Genomic DNA, 22,771 nt, shown 5'->3' on the forward strand with positions numbered 1-22,771 from the left:
TTTCTCGCATTTTTATGTCACTCATTCTGTAAATTTACAGCCCCTTCGAACTTGTCTCCCCCCTGGTCTATAGCCTGTTTACCCCTCTGTAAATACTCCTCTGCATATATTACGATGATTATGCAAAGTCGCTGTTCCTTTGATAAATTTCAGTATATTTAATTTTTTTCTGGTGATTATGCACAACATCCAAGGGTCATTGGAAAATTTGATAAATGCGTTCCACTTTGGCCCATGTCCTTCATTGGACAATATTTTTTTACTCTTAGCCCTCTGTCTTATGTGCCCCCATTATCCAAGAGTTGGGCCCTTTCCAATTAAATTTAATCAAAACTAAATTTATGCATTTCAAAAATTTTATAAATAACATCAATCTCTGGAATAATGGGCCAGGTGCGGATCCAGGTGTGTGATCATCCCTGCCAAACTCTGAATTACATGGGAAAATATGTCTTCGTAAAATACGGGAGGACCAACGAACCTACACAATAAATGGAACCTCTCTATACATCATTACCCTGATTCCGCGCCTATCCTGGGCTAGAGTTTAGTAAGCTTCCTTCTCGAGGGGATTTTATGCATGGCCGTCTCACGTCATAGGTCCCTGGACAAAGATGGTGTTCTGGGGTCCCATGCTTAGCCGGAAGTAACAACTTACGATCTGATGTGATGATTTCGAATATAAGTTTATATGTATATATATAAATAAACTTACATTCGAAAATCATTGCATCAGATTACATCATGTAAGCCATGATAAGAAGCCCCGGATCATGCTTACATGGGCTCATGGGTAAGTATGACCCTGGTTCTATAAATATCTCTGCTGAATTGTGAAAGTAGCCAGATTTTTCCTAAGATAGTTGCCATAACTAACCATAATCATTATAGTTAACTATGGCCAATTATAAATGGCCATAATTATCACAAAAAAAATACGGCAATGCGGCGATGACCCTGAATCATAGGGACCGATATAAAGATATATAGCAGTGTTTCTCAACCACCGGGTCGCGACTCGGTGCCGGGCCTTGACATCAGTCAAACCGGGCCATATAAGTGTGGTTTACCGTTTCATTTTTACCCATTTGTTTCCTATCAGTCGTGTGTATGACCACGTCTTCCAATCGCAAAAAAGAAATCAACCGGGCCGCGGGGTTCCAAAGGTTGAGAACCACTGATGTATAGGGACCTGCAAAAGCCCGAATTTCGGACATTGGCCGGGTCAACTGGGCTGAAATCAGTCTATGCTGAAAAAGAGTCTTTCTTGGAAACGGTAATATTTGTAATGAAAAAAAGGGAGGAAAACGTCTCTTTCCTTCCTCAAAATCACTTGAGATTTCCAAAAGACTGGAGATAAATATACTTTTTTTTTTTCAAGATTCTGATTGTGCTATTCAAAACATGTTGTATGCCGCAAAGAATTATTGACTTTTGAAGTTGACCACAGACACAATGGGGTGACAGAAATTCTGACACTTGTCTTGCACAGTACTGTGGGGCTTAATCCCATCGGGAGTGTTCGCGTGAAGAAAGGGGAGAGGCGTATCTTGGCTCATCCTTGCTATGTTTTAACAAACACGTTGGGGGGGGGGAAACGTAGATATACGTTCAGAGCCGTCCAAGAGCAGATATTCTGCCTCGTGTTTCTACGTTCAGAACCGTTTTGGAAAGGATTTTTTCACGTATATCTATGTGCAGATCCATTGGTCGGTTAAGAAGATTGTTTCTTCTTAACCGACTATATACTTTCTATATACTTTATATTTATTGTTATTAATATAATTATACTTTATTTTGGAAACTCAAGTGGTTCTCTTGAAATTATGAAATGGATCACTCTGTTACTGTGGGCCATAGATTGCCAAGGCCTGCAATAGGGTATCTAGTAATTTAGTGTTATAAAGTGTAATAAAATATGTTGAAGCAGTGGTCTTGAACTGCCAGTTTTTGAATCATTTCGCTAACTCTTGTAGAAGCTTCTTAATTTTAAATTTAATAAACAAAATACTGTCCATATGTTGGTTTCTATTTGTATCATTCGCCAGCAGGTTTGCAAATTATTTATCTCATTTTTGCAGTCCATGAAAATTTTCAATTGTTTTCATCATACTGCACATGTAAAAAGGTTGAGGAATATTGAGATGAAGGGAATTATATACATCATGTTTTCTCCTCTTTTTCTTTAAAAGTAGTGAAATGAGGAGGGCACTTTTTCAGGTTAAATGATTCTGTCATAAAAACTAGAAAGACAACTAGTACTCTTTTGTTGTTAGAATTTAAAATTCAAGTTTTATTCATAACCTTTATGTTAAATAGGCTGTTAATTAAATTTCATTCACCATTAGTTTTACTAACACTGTTTTTGAGCATTTCAATTGCATTAAAATATTTTTAATTCTTTATATATTGAAAAATTTTGATCCATAATGGTATTCTTTTTCTATGGCCACCTTTATTCAGGAACAGTTCTTGTAACCAAAAATCCTTGTATGCACCCTGGAGATGTGAGAAAATTCCAAGCTGTTGATGTACCAGAACTTCATCACATTACGGATTGCATCGTGTTCCCACAAAATGGACTAAGGCCTCATCCAAGTGAAATGGCTGGTAAGCTATAGGAACTGTCCATATTTTTTCCTCAGCAGATATATCTGCAGTCGTTGACTTTAGACAGATACTTCCAAGAACAATATTTTTTCAAATGATGTGTGGTTACTTATAATATATACGTGAAAAATACCGAAATTTACTTCTTTATGTAGAGCCTATGTACTAAAACTTCCAATTATCCTGTTCTGAGAAATAATTTACGAAAGATTTCATGTTTTTAAATTCATCAATTTTAATTATTTTTTGGGCGTGAATTCCCGCCCGTTCTCAGGAATTTACAATTTCCTGTTCCCAAAATCCTGAGAAAAATTTTAGAGAATTCGGGGCAAATGCTATTGCAACAAAGGCATACTTGCAATAGAACATAAAATTAAAGAGAAAAAAAATCAGTGGGGAATAGTCATTAAAAAATTAATTAATTTTCCTCTAGCATTGCTTGGAAAAGAAATTGGGGAAAGAAAGACACGTGGAATGAGGATGGGGGCGTCCAGTTTCCAATTCTAAAAACTGTACAAGTGATCTTGTGCCTACTGCATAGCTGCCAAGTCTCCCGAATTTTTCGGGAATCTCCCGAATTTTAGCTTCATCGCTCGACATCCGGAAAAGTTCTTAAATCTCCCGAATTTTTACGAAAATCACAAAAATCCCTAATTGTCCCTTAAAATTCCCTACTTCATTAAAAAAAATCCCCGCTTATGAAAACAATCCCTAAGGAATTTCTTGTGGGGCATCTTTTTTTCCCTTTCGAAATGACGTCACACGTCGTAAATGGGGAAATTCCCTTTTTAAGGAAGTTTTACAAACCCTCTGATGGTAACAAGAAAGTTGTTTGTCTTATCGTGCAGGGAAATAGCTTAGCAGCCAATAGTCCTGGATAATAATTGAAGATTATAGTCACGCGCATGTGGTCAAAATTTCTTTTGTTATAACGTGCGATATAACAAAACACGAATAAGCAATATAACGCGATATAAGCAAAAACATATCTAATCAATTTTAAAGATACTTATTCCGATGAATTTCCTTTCATCAAACGTTCCAGAAGAGGGCCGACTTTCCCTTTTTGTACAAGTTGTGTTACGGACATAAACATCGGTCATGGAAAGACTACCATCATCACTCGTGAAATGAAAAAGAACCCATCAAGCAAGTGTCACAAAAAGTCAGTGTTCTTCAAAAATTGACGGTGTTTTCCTTCATCTTCCGATGATTTTGGGGTCATTCGCGCCGAATGTTTGTTCACAGTGTTTCGGATTGAACAGAATATTTATTTTTACATCATTGAAGTTTTGGCCTCCAATTTCACTTGTTGTTTGCGTAGGAATTTTATTCCCAAGGGTTTAACTTCCACGTGTGTAAAATCCCTATTTTAATTTGACTTCAGTTTTTGAGTAGGTATTTTATTCCCCATGCTCTAACTTTTATATTTGGAAAATCCCTATTTTATTTGGAAAAATCCCTATTGTATTTATTAGGGAGTGTTTTTAGCATAAAATACGGATGTGCGCGAAAATCTCCCGAATTTTCATTTTCAAAAGTTGGCAGCTATGCTACTGTAAATCCTAATACTGAGAGAGATATACAAAAAGCCTGAAGCAAAAGAAAGTCCTTTCCTCTTCCATTTTATGAGCCTGTTTGGGGAACACCACAAATTAACGTGAGATGAGATCTGAAAAGAAGCATTGCTTTTCCTAGGAAGCACCCTGCCTTTTGTGATTTCTTGGATTGATTTTACTTTCTTGTCTCCATCACAATGACAGGCTATTTCACAATTGCAAGTAGAGAGGCTAAAAATGTTAAGAAAATAGGAGGAGATTCCCAGGGACTATACATCATTACAGCCCTGACATAACAACACCCTGTTTTCCAAGGAATCGTCAAGACAGATAAAGAATGATATGAAAATATGAAAATGCATAGCTGGACAAGGGTTCGAAACAACATCCCCACTTTAGTGGAGAAAAGATGATTTTTGGGTATCTTTTATTTACTTTTTTTTCTTAAAGTGGGGTGATCTTGTCCACTTTTTCAATGCTAAAAATGCTATTACAGTAAAACCTATCTTTTGCAGACACTCGCGAGGGGGGAAAAATTGTCCGTAGAGGGGTGACCGTATCAGAGGGGGGGGGGGGGTTCCTGCATTAAGTGTAATATATAGTATTATCAGTAACTGAAATGGTTCTTTTTTTGAATATCAATGAAATTCTGACAATATGTGATATGTTCAAAGTCATGAAAATATATAATTATTCAGGGATGAGAACTCTACGCCGCACTGCACCAAAATTAACATCTTGCGCCATCCTGCTCCAATAGTGTAATTTCGTATTTTTCTGCGCCAAATAGCGAATTTTGCTTCAGTATGCCCGGACTTTCGGAAAAGATGCCAAAAATGTTTTGTTCCTGCTTGCCGCGAAACGATTCCTTCCGAGAAGAGCGTGTTTTATTCCACTGTACTTGAACTATCACCTTATTAAACTATCTGGCCCTACATCTGGCGTTCCATTGCGAAATCCTGATATTATCCTTGATCTTGCAACTGAAGATGGTTTGCAATGGTCTTTCAGCTTTAAAGTGCAAATGCGAGTCAATTTTCGTTTTCAAAATAAAAGTTGCCACTGGAAGCAGCAGAAATTACTGTAGTCTATCGTCATTGCGTCAAATCCTGATGTTTCGTGAAAAAAAAATTCATTCCGGGAGTAAAAAGCGCATGTCCGCCGATTGCTAATTTAGAAATTCTCTCCCATTTTGCAACAATTTCTTTCCAAGTATAAAAAAATTGAAAACTTTATATAGAATATTTTTAGCCCATTTCAAGGGCGGCTGTTCCAGACAGCAAATAGTGCCCTCAGTAAGCAAAAATCATCTTAAATAGACTGGTGCAAAAAATTTTATGACAGCCGCTCTTTCAAACAAGGTGTCAGAAGAGTCTGAAACAACAAAAAACAAGCTGATGAAAAGATGTTTGATAAAAAAAGACAGTGCAGTTGTTTTATTTTGAAAAGCTCCGAATCCGAATCTGCTCCGAATCCGAATTTTGCTGCTCCAAAATGGGCTTTGTCATTTCCCACCCCTGAATTATTGCATAGATACAAAATTTAAATTATAAAAGAAATATTATACAAAGTTTACATACTGCATTAACATTTGTTGGGAAAACTGATCAGTCATAGTGTGATGAGTTTTGCTGAGTATTTCAACTCCTTCAAAATGTGTTTTAAGCTGAAAGATTAAATCCAATGACTTTCCGTCATTTCGTCTACAGAAAAATGTAATTAATCAATGCATTGAATATGCAATGTATTTAATCAATGCCATTTTGCAAGGGCACAAACTCTAAATTTATGTTTTTCGCTGTATTTTAGACATCAATTTATTCTCTTAGTGATAGAGAGCTATGATTATACTAGAGCTGGCCATATTAAACAGCGGAGAATAATGTAAAATACAGGAGCACAATCAGCAACACATAATTTCAGATTCTAAACGAACATTAGAGGTATCAAACACTAACTAATTTCAAACCAAAATTTCATTCAGAACTAGTCAAATTTAAAAAAAGCTGATCAAATATTTAAACTTTGACTGCCATCTATATAGTGAGCATAATTCAAACAAAATTGCAACTGTAGGTGTCCGTACAGGAGTTTAGTCCAATGAAACAAATGATGAAAATTGTGTCAGTGATTGTTAGACAGGGATTCAAAATACATAATTTAAATAGGATTTTTGCTGGAATATTTTTATTTGGCTGTAAAACAGGGGTGACTGCATCTGAGGGATGACCATTAAGAGGGGTTTTACTGTATAAAAGTGAGAGACTAATCTGTTCACAGTTGTTCTGGAACTCTCAAACGTTTGCAAAGAAGAGATAGGAGGGTATTGTCTTCTTTGAGAAGATATTTTGGAGAAAACTACACTTTTTAAGATCTTTAATTTTCAATGGCCAATGATCTTTAAGGTCACAAATCATCACTGTCAAAATTTTTTATCATGACTTGTAATTGCATGGAAAAACAAGTCAATGCCTTTGAGGTGGAGTCTAATAGTCCAGGGGTGAATGTGATACAGGATGAAAATTGTGAGTTCTTGAAAATTCAAAAACGAAATCGGGAGAAATTCTCTAGTTGTTATTCTGTACAAAAACGTATGAATAACTATTTTTATCAAAGGGGTATGTAAACATTTTATCAGCCTAGTTATAAAAATGTTATAGTGGCAAGCATATGTGTGGAATTAAAGCTATAGAAAAGGTAAGGTAATATATCTTTTTTTTTTTTCTTTGCTCAGTCTGAATTTCTGTATGCCAGAAGTAAAGGGACCATGCGACAAAAGAGAAATTTTTATAGGAGAGTCGTTTAAAGATTTTTTCATTATAGTATTCTTTTTTATGGAGCTCGTTTGTTTCAATATATGTGTTATTTATTGGAAAAGATTTAATGTCCTTATATCTATGTGTAGTGTGACGAAAGCACTGCAAATCAATAGTGTTATCCTAATATTGACGAAAATGAACATAGTGCCCTTCACCTCCAGCATAGAGATTTAGAATATTCAAAATAAGAAGGGAAAAAAAGGTGAAACGTCATTTGATAACTGTAGGAAAATTAGAGAAAATTCTCTCCCAAATAAATTTTAAATTATTAACCGACTACATTAATAATTAGCATCCGACTACGTTTTTGTTTTTTCATGGTTTCTTTCCCCCCCCCCCATTTTTTTATGAAAGCCCCACTCTTGGTGACTCCAAAACAGGCTTTGTTCTGTTTATATGATGCTTAGAACCAAAGTTATGTCTGCGTGAAAGTTACGTCTTTATATCAAGTAATCTGGTAATGAAAATTTTGAAAGTGTTATGTGAAGAATGTTATTTTTGACATTTTACTTGAGTTTGAAACATTATTTCCAAATATCTATTTACTATCATTGCAAAATTTCAATATTATATTTTACCATTTATTAAGGGTATTTATTGTTAAGGGTTATATAAACCAAAATCTAAGGTGTTGCTAGGCCGATACATCAAATTATGTGAGTTGGCGGCTATTTTGTATGCCAATTGTAGTGAGCTTTTTTCTGTGACTGTGTATTACGAAATAAGTTGTTAACCAGGAAAGGAGACAAGCAGTAGGCTCACCCTTTAAAAATAAAGTTAGTACTATAGGAGTACGTGTTTAAGTTAAATTGTGTGATTGAATTTCATTAATGCACAGTAGTAGAATTTTTAGGTTACATTTTTAACTGAGCTATTGAACAGGTGTATTAAATGCATCTGTCTAATTGCAAAAAGTGTCTTATATACATGATATGTTAAGTGACATTTCCAAAAATTCCAAGTGATAGACTCGTCTGCCCAAATTTGGGATTCAAGTCAGAGTGAAAACGTCCTGAAGTTATGTGGTGCATAAATGAAAGAGAAAGTATTATAAATTAGAGTCATATAAACAGGGTTAACTGTAAATAAGTGATTTCTCGAACTAGATTATGTAATGGATATTTATTTTGAAGTAAAAAAATTCCATTATTAAAAAAAGGAATTAACATATTAAAAAATAAAAACGAAATCTGCAATAAAGAATGAATTTTCAAATTATTTGCTCAAAATGGTCTCCATCAGCTGCTGTGCATTGTTTCAGGCTTGCTACTATTGCATTCCAAACAGGATTCATAATTGGACTATGAAGCCCACCTAACATGTTTGGGGTATTTGCGTTATCCTACTACACAGTTCTAACAAGTCTCTTGGTACTGTTTCATACACAAGGTCTTAGAGACAGCGACAGGTCAGAAGATCTTGGTGGTCATTCAATATGTCCTAGCAAACCAATCCACTGGCTCTGAAATTTCCTTTTTGGCCGATTGGTAACAATTAGTGTCTTGTGAGGAGAAACACTGTTGAAACCACGTGTGTCGTAGCACTACTAGCTCTTAATTGTACATGCACCTGGTAAACATTCCTCTGAAGAATTTATAATGATTTGGTAATGCTGGAATGTGTCGTGTGTATGTATGTGTGGCCCTAACATATTTATGCTTTCAAAATTGTGTGTGTTTCATGATCTACTTGTGCTGCCGTCTGTCTTCACTTATAGAAAGTGGCAGGTTCCTGAATTTTCATGTTATGTGTTGAAGGTTTGCTTGCTCTCTGTTCTGTGGAGAGACTTTTTAAACTGGGAGACCAGCTCTTATTTTAACCTCATAGTTGCAATCCTCATAAAATCAACTTCAGCTGACCACCACTGTGCGACCAACAGGGTTTGAACCTGGATCCTAACGATGCCCATAAAACCACACAGCAGCTTTGTAGGACTGCCAAAGGCAACATATCCATAAAATCTCCCACTGCACCAGAAGTATTTCATAATGCCATTCATCTGTGAGGTTTCCTGCATACATGACGAGTCCAATTGATGTATGGTTAAAGATGTCACACCATACTTATGCTTAAAAGCATTGATGATGATGGCATTGGGGTTTGGATGACATGGGTTAGCACCACTCCAGTAATAGTGGTTATCAATATTGTAATCATCATGGTGGTTTATCGGGCCATCTTAAGAAAATTAGCTCTTATTGGTCTAAATATTATTTCTTCAAATTATGATTGTCCTCTAACTGAATTAGTGCTTATTGCAAAAATCTAATCTTTTGAAATTGGTTGGCAAAGGCGCTTGATTATTTTGAATGCAAATGCAAGTTACTACATCATAATAGTTTCTATAGTCATTTTGCTGGTCGATTGAACCTTCTTGAAAAATTTTCATTCATCAGTCATAATGAGAAATTCTCAGAGAATACCAGGATTATTCTCTAATCAGATCAGTGCCCAATCATGAAAATCCAAGTTCCTTCAAAAATCTGACAGCAACAGTGCTTGGTGATTTCTAATGGCACAAGTTCTAAGGATGCAAGTTGTCAAGTCGCTGTCAACACCATACTGATGATTGTTAAACGTACAATTTGGCAGGAACAACTCTGACGCTTGCACATGAATTCACAGCAAAATAAGCGTCTTGTGTTCTATCATTTTAGTTTCTCTCCCTTGACACAGCAGTTGTGTCCTCCTCCGAAAGAAATTTCTGGCTATGGCCTTGCTATTTTGATGCTATAAAAGTGATTCAAACAATGTGCCGTGGCGTTCTAGGGCACTACAAAATCAGTATATGGAGCACGGAAAGACTTGACATTTTTGCTACCTTCTTCAACTTTGGTATGAGTGGGTCTGACCAGCATATGGAATGAAACAAAAATTTCAGGTAGTGTGATAAGAAGTTTTATTTCTTTTTATTTTGCATCTGAGATTATTTTACTGGTATAGCAGTAGTAGGTAGGGGGGCTCGGGGATGCATGATGCAGCCACCTCGTTGGGCAATTAGCCTGTTGTGGCGTTGTATTTGTATTTGTATTTTCTCATCAATTCAATATCAACAGGCTCTGACCTTGATGGAGATGAATATGCAGTTGTGTGGGATGAAAAAATTATATTCAGAAGACCTAATGCTGCACCTGCTCACTTCCCATCTTTCTCGTGTCCTTTGAAACTTTCTATTCAGGTAAGTTTTAATATTGTCTGTTATTTCTGTGCATTGTGTTTGCTTAAAGTAATTTGAGTTGAATGCAACTTTTTTTTTGTATTAGTTTAAAGGGGAAAAAATGGTACTGAACCATGATCAAAATGTATAGTTGAAATTGGGTAAATGTACATCATGTTAAAAAAAATCTTAATTGAATGTTATCAAGGTATGGAATGCCCATTTTTTGTCAGTAGCTCTGCAGAAAAAGTTTTTACTTGGGTTCACTCCAATATGTTCTCTCTAAGATGCCCACTCTGCAGTACACCAATAAAAGGCTTTTTCTCATGCAAAATCCCTTAATTAACTGTTGATGTACATAGCTTTTGTTTACATGGGCAGAAATAAAACTACTTCATCAAACACCAACTCTATCCATATCACTGTATTGGAATTTACTGCTTAATAAGAAGGGTTGGAAATTAAAGTGCTGTCTGTTGGTGGTCGCTTCAAGCTCGTTAGGGAAAATATCTTATCTATATCCTCCCTCAGGTTTGAACCTTGGACCGTGACAGCAACTTTCACAGTGGTAGACAAGTTTTTTACCACCACTCCACTCAGGCACTCAGAAATGAAACTGGTCATTTTAAGTAAAAATCAAATTTGAAGAGAATGTTGGTCCCTTCTCAACCACTGGGGCCTTAACATCAACCATAGCTGTCCATCCGATAATAAATTTTTCTGACTATAGTTCTAAGACCATTCATGTAGAGTTATACCTTCCTTCAAGACAACAAATGCCAATCCTAATCCCATAGCCATCGGTAAAAAATGTTCATAGTATAGTTCACGACTGGAGATGGTTCACAGTTAAAATTCTGTGTTTGTCTAGTTTTCCACTACGATAGGCAAGCCAACCTTTCATTTTTTTTATTCTGATGCAGGGAAGTCCATTTCTTGGAATGTTGAGTCTATGTGCTGTTGAGAGAGTTCAATTTTTGCATTTTCATGTTCTGCCTGTATATTTAGTAGAAGATTTCTCATTGGTTAAGATTTACAATGCATTTGTACAAGAGGTTTTATATGCATCCTCTGTGTGTAAAAATATGATCCATTAAATCGAATCTATTTTCTTTTTGGTTCTGAAATTTATTTTGTGTGCCCACAGTATAGCTTTGTACAGGATTTTCCTGAACAATACTGTCTCCTACAGTATGTTTTTTTGTTTAAGAATGAGTTCCATTTCAGGTCGTAGCAATCAATTACCTTGTAATTATATGAGGTGTCTCATAAATTTGTAAATAGTTTAAAAATTCATAAAAATTGAAATAATCGATATATTTGTATGCAGTTTGCGGAAAAGTTATTTTCACAAAAGGGAGGTGGCAGGAAAGAATTTTTTTTTACAGAAAAAAATTTCACTTTTTGTTGATAGAAGACACTGAGCAAAATTTTGGCAGGAGTGAGTGGACCTCAACCTTTTTTAAATCTCTTGTGTATCCTAAACATTTGTAAAGCTTCAGCTGGCGATATTTGGCTGAGGTAAAACAACATCACCAATAGTGCCTTATCCACCAATGTCAATATCACAATGGAAAACCTTATGTAAGTGCCAGTTGAGCTGTTAATCGTACAACCTGTATTTTATAGAACTTCGCTGTGCACATTTATCTTATTTGCTTTCATGACGTCCTCTGGTGACAAAAATTTTAACCAACTTATTTTCTGCACTGGAAAAATTGCCCTTTGTGAAAATAACTGTTTTTGTGCAAATTGTATTCAAATATGCAGGAAATGAAGGAAACATATTTCCTTCAATTTTTATAAGTTTTACAAATATTTACAAATTTATGTCCCTGTACCTGGATGTCTTTGAGATGCTTCTTTCAATTTAAAGTTTTGTTAATGTTTGGGCCAAGATATAATCAGAAATACATATACACACCATTATGCTGTTACTTTTTTGTAACTGAATTGTGATATCTCTTTTTTTTTTTCAAATAATGTAATCTGTCTACAGTATTTCCCTGTTGATCTTATGTAGACGTGGTGAAGTCTGTAAGATATAAATGTGAGACAATTAATAATCAATGAATTCATTTTCAAACCTGAGCTGACATGGATTTTGAATTCCTAAAGTTTATACAGAAATACCAGAATGAAGATATATAATTGAGGTGAGGTTGTTGAATGTTCTTGCTATGAAATTCCATTGTTAAACAGTGTTTTTTATGACTCATTCATAAGAATTTTGTTTTAGTAGGTTGCATATTTAAACAATGCTTTGTCCTTCGTGTAGAGCATTACTGGAGTTCAACAGCATATCAGTGCTGTTATCGATATTGACTTCACAGTTGTTCCCAAACCCTTGATAATTATATTGTCAGTGTAGGCTTGAATAGAGATATTGCTGTCTCATTACATTTTTAATAATTCCATCTACAATCAGATTCCAAAAAATAGGAACACTGCAGAGAACGTGCGGGATGTGCCTTGCATTTGTTTCTTTGAGACATATCTGTAGGGAACACAACAATTCTATCTGATAAAAGTTTCCATAAAGAAACAAAGAATGCTGCTTGACAGCTGAATCTCAACTGATTTATTAAAACAGTTATCAGCTTATCATACCGGGCTGTTTCCAAAGTAAACTCCCTATCCTCCCTTTCCCCATGTAAAATTCAACTCACTTCACATGATTATTTTACCAAGGAAATTAATTTTGTAAAGAAATCAACCAATAGAGTTTTGTACAATCAAGAATTGTATAAGCTCAAGGGGCATTTGTATAGACAGTGCATAGGATAGTCCTCTGAACCTGAAATAACTTGCAAGTAGAGAGAGAGAGAGCTGTAACTATGCAACTTAGGTTGATGGTATCGTAAAGTGACTCTGCACACACATACTACTACTTTACTGTACATGTGTCTCAAATATTCCTCTGGGAATTTCTAATAAAGGGGTTCATGTAGGAACGGGGTGTGTGTGTGTTTGTTTGGTTATGTTCTTTCCATGTTTTACTGTTGCTGCCATCTGCCTTCTCTATTTTGAAGTAAAATTGGCAAACATCTGTATTTTCATGTTGTTTATAAGTATCTTGTTGAATATCTGTCTGCTTTCTGTGTAGAGACTTTTCAAATTGGGGACTAGCTCACATTCATCTCTTGAAATCAGAAAATCACACTATACTAGACTAAAAGTCTACTTTTTACAACTGTCTCTATATCCTTTTAAGACTGTTTATCGCTTGAAAAGCAGCAAAAATCAGAAGCTTCTTCTGCCGTTCTCCACCAGCTGCTTAAATTCAATTTTTGAAAATTCAACATGATTAGAAAACTTGATTCTGTGCGTGTGTGTGCACTTTTATTTGAATTAATGACAAATTTCACGGAACATCTTTTTTATATATATCTATTCTATAATATAAAATCACAAACAAACTCGAAAAGGGCCTGTTGCTAAGCAACCGAGTGACGGAAGTGGGTGAAATTTTTGAGTGACGGAAACTCTGTTACGGAAGTGGGTTCGATTCATATATCGATATTCACATTCATATATCGTATATTCATATATCGATATGATATCATATATCGATATTGGGTCGATATTCACATATCGGGACCCATTTGACCCATCGGGACCATGTTATGTGCATGTACCAAGAGGCTCCTACATCCTACAGCAGAGCCCTTAGGCTGGAATTTAGATTTCGAGCCCCCAAACCAGCTTTTCAGGGGCCCCTCTGTGATTAATTTATAGTGTGAAAAATCAAAAAGTGATAAGAATCGTTGTGGCCCCTGTCAGCCCTTCCTTTGTGGGGGGGGGGGAGGTCCATGCCGAGAGGTATATATATGTATAATATACACACACAACAGCAGTGCTCCCAACACAGGGTCGGGGTACCCGGGGAAGATTTCACGTATAAGTAAAAAGTTTTCATTTCCAGGGGCCCTTGATGGATCTCATTGTTTTCTTGCTGCTTTAACGTTGAAAAATTTCGATAGCGGAAGCAAAAGATATATCCAGTCTGGGGCCCCACCAAAACTATGCGAATTGGTGTCCCGGGTAATTGGTTGGGGGGTCCTGGATTTTATTCGTTGGTAAAACGAATACAAATGAAAATTTTTCATGGTACTCGCTCCGTGGGATGGCCGACAAGCTTCCAAGTCGGGGCCCATGTTTAAAGGTTTCATTTTGGGTGCCCTGGATTTTATTTGTTGGTAAAACGAATACAAATGAAAATTTTTCATAGCACTAGCACCGGGGGATGACCGACAAGCTTCCAAGTCGGGGGCCCCATGTTTACAGGCTTCATTTTGGGGCCCTGGACGAATCTCATTCTTTTCTGTTGTAGAATTCGCAACAGCGGAAGCCCGAGATAAAGCCGGGCCCCACCAAAAGTATGCGAATTGGTGTCCCGGGTAATTGGTTGGGGGCCCTGGATTTTATTCGTTGGTAAAACGAATACAAATGGAAATTTTTCATGGCACTCGCTCCGGGGGATGACCGACAAGCTTCCAAGTCGGGGCCCCCATGTTTACAGGTTTCATTTTGGGGGCCCTGGATTTTATTCGTTGGTAAAACGAATACAAATGAAAATTTTTCATGGCACTCGCTCCGGGGGATGACCGACAAGCTTCCAAGTCGGGGCCCATGTTTAAAGGTTTCATTTTGGGTGCCCTGGATTTTATTTGTTGGTAAAACGAATACAAATGAAAATTTTTCATAGCACTCGCACCGGGGGATGACCGACAAGCTTCCAAGTCGGGGGCCCCATGTTTACAGGCTTCATTTTGGGGCCCTGGACGAATCTCATTCTTTTCTGTTGTAGAATTCGCAACAGCGGAAGCCCGAGATAAAGCCGGGCCCCACCAAAAGTATGCGAATTGGTGTCCCGGGTAATTGGTTGGGGGCCCTGGATTTTATTCGTTGGTAAAACGAATACAAATGGAAATTTTTCATGGCACTCGCTCCGGGGGATGACCGACAAGCTTCCAAGTCGGGGCCCCCATGTTTACAGGTTTCATTTTGGGGGCCCTGGATTTTATTCGTTGGTAAAACGAATACAAATGAAAATTTTTCATGGCACTCGCTCCGGGGGATGACCGACAAGCTTCCAAGTCGGGGGCCCTATGTTTACAGGTTTCATTTTGGGGGCCCTGGATTTTATTCGTTGGTAAAACGAATACAAATGAAAATTTTTCATGGCACTCGCTCCGGGGGATGACCGACAAGCTTCCAAGTCGGGGGCCCTATGTTTACAGGTTTCATTTTGGGGGCCCTGGATGAATCTCATTCTTTTCTGTTGTAGAATTTGCAACAGCCGAAGCCCGAGATAAAGCCAGTCTGGGGCCCCACCAAAAGTATGCGAATTGGTGTCCCGGGTAATTGGTTGGGGGCCCTGGATTTTATTCGTTGGTAAAACAAATACAAATGGAAATTTTTCATGGCACTCGCTCCGGGGGATGACCGACAAGCTTCCAAGTCGGGGGCCCCATGTTTACAGGTTTCATTTTGGGGGCCCTGGATGAATCTCATTCTTTTCTGTTGTAGAATTTGCAACAGCGGAAGCCCGAGATAAAGCCAGTCTGGGGCCCCACCAAAAGTATGCGAATTGGTGTCCCGGGTAATTGTTTGGGGGCCCTGGATTTTATTCGTTCGTAAAACGAATACAAATGAAAATTTTTCATGGCACTCGCACCGGGGGATGACCGACAAGCTTCCAAGTCGGGGGCCCTATGTTTACAGGTTTCATTTTGGGGCCCTGGATTTTATTCGTTGGTAAAACGAATACAAATGAAAATTTTTCATGGCACTCGCACCGGGGGATGACCGACAAGCTTCCAAGTCGGGGAACCCCATGTTTACAGGTTTGATTTTGGGGACCCTGGATGAATCTCATTCTTTTCCGTTGTAGAATTTGCCACAGCCGAAACCCGAGATATAGCCAGTCTGGGGCCCCACTAAAAATCTGCGTATTGTGTCCCCGCTACTGGATGTGGGGCCCTGGATTTTATTCGTTGTAAAATTGATAAAAATGAAAAATTCTCACAGGGGGGTGTCCGACAAGCTTGCAGGTCAGGGCTTCATGGAAATGTTGGCAGGTTGTAATTCGGTGCCCCTGAATGTATCTCATTGATTTTTGTGGTTTAACATTGTAAAATTTGCAACACATCGGTAGCCCAAGATATATCTAGTGTGGGGCCCCACTGAAATTCAGCGAATTGAATCTGGGGACCCGCATGGGGAAGTTTTCTGGGGATACTTGATGAATCTCATTTGTTTTTTGTTGCTTTATTATTATTTTCATTAAAATTCGTTTCTTCAGTAGACTGGTGCTTTCACACGTCCCTTTCCCCTTTTCCATAGCACGCTGATGAAGTGGGACGAAATAAACAAGATATGTCCGGGAGAGAAGTGGGGGGGGGGGGTTGGCCGCCAAAGGCGGCAGGGGGGCAGTATATATATACCCCCCTAGTATATATATATATATATATATATATATATATATATACAAAATGTGAGATTACTCACACATTACAGGCACTTTGGTTGATTTTTTTTTTTTTTTTTTTTTTTTCATTTTTGAATAACTCAAAAGATTTTCTTTTTTTATTTCAGGATGCAGACATCATAGAGTTTCTTGTCGACTATATCAAGAATGACCAAGTAGGGATGATTGCTTCTGCACATCTTGCGTTGGCTGACCAATATGACATACAATCACCCATATGCACATCCCTTGCATATAAGTTCTCAGTAGCAGTGGATTTTCCCAAAACTGGTGCAAGTTCATCAGATTTTCGTTTGGGGAGGAATGAAAAACCTCAAGAATTTCCAGATTTTATGCAGAGATACTGGAAACTTTCATACAAGTCTAAAAGAGCACTAGGAAAACTGTTCAGAGTATGCAAAGACATTGAAACCGAAAATATGCACGCTTGCCTCAAGTACAATCACATAGAGGTAATTGATGTTTTTAAATGCAAATTTTGTACAATTCATACGAAAATAATTTAATCTTCTCATACAGTTATCCCCGAATAATATGCTGTGACACCCTGCAGTATCTTGATCTGTTATTGGGGACATCTTAACGATATGTTCCCACTGAGTAGATTTACCAAGTCAATAGTATGGTAGTTTATTTCACTAGGATAGGCAAGAATGTACTTACAGTAAAGCATTGATTATCCAAATACTTTCTTTCTTTCAAACCGAGTACAACTCAGGTCTATCACCATCTATGGGCGATTTACTACCTAGTGAGTTGTACCACGAGTGTAACTGTGTGTGTGTGTGTGTGTGTACCTAACATTCTGAGTGTGCGTGTAGTGCTGTTTGATTTTTCAGTGCTGCCATCTATATTTCAGAAGGGAAGTGAGTGATGTGTTATGATTGAATTACATTTGTACTGTTTGTAGGTCTGTTGCTCTCTGTGGTGAGAGACTTGGGAGATTTAAGATCCAAATACTGATCAGCCGAAACATTGGTTCCCCCAAAAGTGTTCCAGTTTGAAAATTCAAATTTGCTCATGATGTAGATGTTCTGCTTGTGTTTTCCCCCCCTTCCACCCTCACGTCGCAGTTGGTGCCATGTGAGCCTTTGCTTGTGACAGATCATGCTATGGTTGTGCCATTTGTAGTGGCGACTAAACATAAACATGTTTTGTTGTTGATTGATAATGCCGAAGTCATCCCTAAACCTTTCTCTGGAAAGAGATAACGGAAAGTTTAAAGTGTTTTTTTTTTTTTTTTTTTTGCCTCCCAACATTACTTCAGTCCTCCAACCGATGGACTGGGGGAGTCATTGAAAGCATCAAACGTTATTACAGAAGAGCATTGATGCTTATGGTTGTGATCAGAAAAATATGAAAAAACAAATCAGCAAGTGTAAACAGAAATTGATTTCAAGGATGCGGTGTACATAGCAGCAGAAAAAAGCTTGGGCTACTGTCAAGAATACTGCACTATCAAAAGCTTGGAATAAGCTCCTTCCATCAGATGAGTCTATCACTGCATCTGAAGAGCCAATTCGTATCAGAGCTAGCTGGACTGATGAAAGAATCTTCAGGATTCGAAGAATGCAACCAGGAAAGACCGGCTCGAATGTGATGTCGATGACACTGAAGCTATCAAGTATTGATGGATGAAATTCTAGTACTGATGAAATTTCCAACTATCTTTTAATTATCTTCAACGTTTCATTGAATACCTCCCGCTTGCCCTCTAACTGGAAAATTAATAAAATAATCCTATTCACAAATCAGGTCCTTCCTCTAATCCCCTGAATTTTAGACCAATTGCCATCACCTCTACCTGCTGCAAACTTTTTGAGCATATAGTTGCCAAGGAAATCCGTTCACACCTTGACTCAATTAACTTCTTTTTTCCTAACCAACATAGCTTTAGATCATCATTATCAATTTCCAGCCAATTAGCTCTTTTCAATGACTTACCTGATAGTATTGACAACAACCTACAAACTGATATTGTCAGACCTCGCAGCACTCCTATTTTTCCTACTTTTTATATTTTTTATAAATGTCCTCCTATTTTCCTACTTTCGCCGCAATCACCCTTTTTTACCCCAATTTCCTCCTACTATTCCTATTTCATCCCTCCCTCCCTTTTGTTTACAGCCAACATCTCACTACTAAAATTCCGAGAAACCGCAGGTAACACTTCTTTCTCACTCCCTCCCTTTTTGACTGGTTTTGTTCATAGCTCACTGCTGAAAGGGAAGAGAAAAAATAGAGAGAGAAAAAGAAATTTTTCAGTTCCACTGGAGTTGCGCTTGTCCCCACCCACACACACTCACGCGCATCTTTTCACTGCTGTCTACACCCTTTATACATAAGATTTTATCTATGGGGGTGTTGACTCAAAGTGGTAAAAAAACCGGTACTCTAGTGGAGAAAGTTAATCAGCTTCCCTGATCATCTGAGATAAGATAAGGAAGTTAAAAAAAAAAATAAGAGGGGGGGGGCGGAAATAAAAGACTGTGTACAAGGGATATCCAGACCAATGGAAATGAATTACCTTTTGGATGAGATAATACTAGGGAAAGACCAACGTGTGTTGACCCAAAATTGCAAAAAGGAACCGCGGCTAAACACATTTCGGAACTATATAAAGTTCCTTCATCAGTAGCAAAGAAAGAATAATGAAAATACTTCTTATAGCAGGAGTTACTTGCTGTTGTAGACAAAGAGTCAGATTCATAAATGAACCAGCAACAAGAGCAAAGGAGAAGGAAAGAAAAAAAAATGGCAGAGCCAATCATGAGCGAGAACGAATAGTGATGCTGATGAAGAAAAAATAATTATTGTAGAAACTGTTGCCAGATTTTTGAGAAGAGTGGTGTGCTAGTTAGGTCGTTGGCCAACTGGTTTGAGTTTTTGTTGATGGGGAATGATTCAAAGTCCAAGTCTGACAGTAAGGGGCATTTTAGAATAATTTTGGCAGAAGAAAAGTCGAATTTATGGGCAAAGGACCAGCAATGTTGAGCTATGGATGAGCAGTTAAAGTCTTGGTTGGTTAATGTATCTTCTATGCTCGTTTAAATGGTATTTTAGGGCAAGTTTAGTTTGACCTATATATATAATAATCCACATTGGCATGAAATGCTGTAGATGCTTCAGTTGTTGAGTGGATCAATTGGATCTTTTTGTTTTGTTTAGAAAAGCTGAGTTTATTGATGGGGTGAAAATCACAGAAAAATTATATTTTCAAAGTATTTTGCAATGCTTTGGCTGGTTTTTGGTTAGAAAGTCAAAATGATCAAATGTTTTGTGTTCAGGTTTGAGCTTGGTTGCGATGAGTTAGCTCTGTAGATTGTCAATAAAAGAGCTGCCGCAGCCATGATCGACTGCTATTGCTTTTAGGATACCAAGTTCAGCTAGACGTAGGTGAGGAGCAGATCTTAATGCTTGCTTCACATATGTATAGAACGAGGCATTTTTTTTGTGCCTGAGTATGCGCAGAAAGGTTGTGTGGGCGTAAAGAAACAGCAAAAACGTTTATGAAAGACAGTGGTAAAGAAATTTTGTTCGTGACAGTGACCAATACGTCCAGGAATGTAAGTTGATTATTGTTTTCTTCCTCTATAGTGAATTGGATGCAGGGGTCAATGGAGTTGTATGTTTAGAAAATGTTGTGTTTAGAATGTGGTCAATGTTAACGTTACGGATGAGAAGGACGAAGCAATCATCAACATGGCTTATGTAAAAAGGAATTGAATTGCACAGAAGAGTTGTTTCAAAATAGTGCCTGTAGATGTCACTAAGTACATGGCTAAGAGGTTTTCCCATGGTAAGACCTTCAGTCATGCGATAGAATTGTTCGTTGAAAGCGAATGTATATTCAAAAGTGAAAAATCTGCTACAATTACTACTAACTGCTACAATTTCCAACATCAGCTACATTCTGCTACAATTTTGATAATTTTCCCCTCGTTTGCTATGTTCTGCTACAAAAATGCCAAAACTTTTAAATTCTGTGCCATCTTGCACCAAAAACAAAATTTCCCCTTAAGACTGTAAAGGTGTGTCACAACAGAAGCTGACTTTTCGATGGCATCATTTGTCCTCCTGCAATTTTATTTTTTGGGGCCGCAAGTGGAATTATGCTGGCCTCCTAATTTAGGAAATGCCCACCCCACCCTCTCCATGATTTGGTGCCTAGGCTTCTGACAACGTATAAAATGGGGTCAAACTATGCAAATTGGCACTCATCCACAACAGAACAACAACAAAAAACAAAAATCCTTCAATCGCTGTTTCCAGCTATTTTTTTCCAAAAAAAGGCTCCTTTGATTTATTTTCACAATAAATTCAATCCAAGTACATCTATTTAACACTAAATGGTTTTCAGCTGCGTATGAATTTAAATTACTTTATCTAGACTGTGGTCATGGTTGGTTTGAAAGTTATTTGATATAAGATTCCAGCAAAGCTTATTTAGGCAGACATGCAGAGTTCAACAAAATTCACAAAACTTTTCTTTGGGTATGTGGTAGACACTCTGATAATGAAAATAATACAGTAACAAGCTAGCATGCCTCTCATCTACAGTGACCATTTTTGTCACATCATCATATTCTGCATACTAGGGCTAATTGTATTGGGATCTACAGTTTATAGCTAATTCCAAAACAGATACAGTTCCAGAGGATGGTGATCACTCCTTCCAAGATTAGAATACTATGTCAAACATTGGTCTGTGTATCATAAAATACGAGCTGATCTAACAAACCTATGAAATTAATCGCCCTGCACCTTTTTTTTAACAGTCATCCCACGCAGGCTACATTGCTTTGGGATAGAGCAGTTATACCAGTGATTCCCAACGTGGGCGATGGAATGTTCCAGGGGGGTGGCAGAAGCTATGGGTATAACATTGGATTCTATGGGTTAGATTGCTTTGGGGGGGCGGTGGGGGAAAAACATTTCTAAAGAAGGGGGCGTTGGAACAAAAAAGATTGGAAAACTATGAGTTATACAGACAGCTAGGGGCTGTCTGTATAACTGCCTCTGTGGTTTGCCTAGGTTGTTATTTTCTATCAGGGTTCGTACGGTGCTTAAAAACTCCTTAAAAAGTCATTAATTTTCATTTCCTTTTTAAGGGCCCTCCTCCTTAAAATCCTTCCAGCTGTTTCTAAAAAAAAGTCGACTTTCCTCCGCTCTCAATTTTGTCCCCAAAAATCGGATTGTGGTAACTGCAGCTCCTTATTCAAATTATCAGCCCCTCATCGGGCTTTTCATCGTGAAACCCCGATCATATCCTTGATCGTACAGCTGAAGATAGTTTACTCTAGTCCAGTGTTTCTCAACAACCGACCGCGGTTTCCGTTTTCAAAAAAAGAAAAGAAAAAGTTGCCATTGCAAACAGCAAAAATTACTATGGTCGATCGTCATTGCGTCAAATCTCGATGCTTCATGGGAAAAAATCATTTCATGAATAAGAGCTAGTCCGCCAAATTATGAGAGTTAATTTGTAAATTTCGCCAACTAACGAGTGATAAATCGCCAATGTCGCCAACTAACGAGTGATAAATCGCCAAACATCGTGTTGAATGTCCAGAAATTTTCTCTTATTTTGCAACAATTTCTTTCTGAGTACAACTGAAAAACAAGAAGGAAAATTGAAAAACTTAATTTTAAAGAATTTGTGTATGTGTTGATGCACTTTGAGAAACTTATTAACCTTTTTATTGCTGTAAAAGTTATGAAGTTTGCCATGACTCCTTAAAAACTGATTGAAACTCCTTAAAAAGTCCTTAAAAACTCCTTAATTTTTATTTAGGAAATTTTGTATGAACCCTGTCTATGGACACCCAGGTAACAATTTTTCACTGGTCCCTTTATTAAATATATTTATATATAATAGCCCCCCTGTGCAATCATGTGAAGGAGTAGGGAAGGCTTGAGACAAAATTCTCACCTGTGTGCAAGACATAATTTTGATGCCTCTCTAGCATAAGCCACATGAGCAAAATTGTCTGGGGGGAAACTCGCAGATTTATATATCATGTCATAAGTAACATGCTGAGAAATAACATAGGCAGTTTAATCATTGAAGCTCTTATTCTGGGTTATATATTCATTTGCTTCATAAACTTACGCATATTTATTGTATACTATCTGA

The 22,771-nt window shown here is 37.4% G+C and overlaps 1 protein-coding gene across 3 annotated transcripts in view; it reads left to right on the plus strand.

Moving 5' to 3' along the window:
• The window catches only part of LOC149075703 (uncharacterized), a 68,216-nt gene that overhangs the window by 37,467 nt on the left and 7,978 nt on the right, over window positions 1–22,771 (plus strand). For all 3 annotated transcript variants that reach the window (XM_089243197.1, XM_089243196.1, XM_089243198.1), the window contains exons 6-8: window positions 2,464–2,610; window positions 10,045–10,166; window positions 16,746–17,090. In XM_089243197.1, coding sequence (XP_089099323.1) covers window positions 2,464–2,610; window positions 10,045–10,166; window positions 16,746–17,090 — 614 coding nt within the window. The remainder of the gene's footprint in view (window positions 1–2,463; window positions 2,611–10,044; window positions 10,167–16,745; window positions 17,091–22,771) is intronic.

The sequence above is a fragment of the Pholcus phalangioides genome, unplaced genomic scaffold (assembly GCF_987345545.1).
Source record: "Pholcus phalangioides strain wild (caught in Gottingen) unplaced genomic scaffold, Ppha-v1.0 ptg000015l_1, whole genome shotgun sequence".
Lineage (NCBI taxonomy): Eukaryota > Metazoa > Arthropoda > Arachnida > Araneae > Pholcidae > Pholcus > Pholcus phalangioides.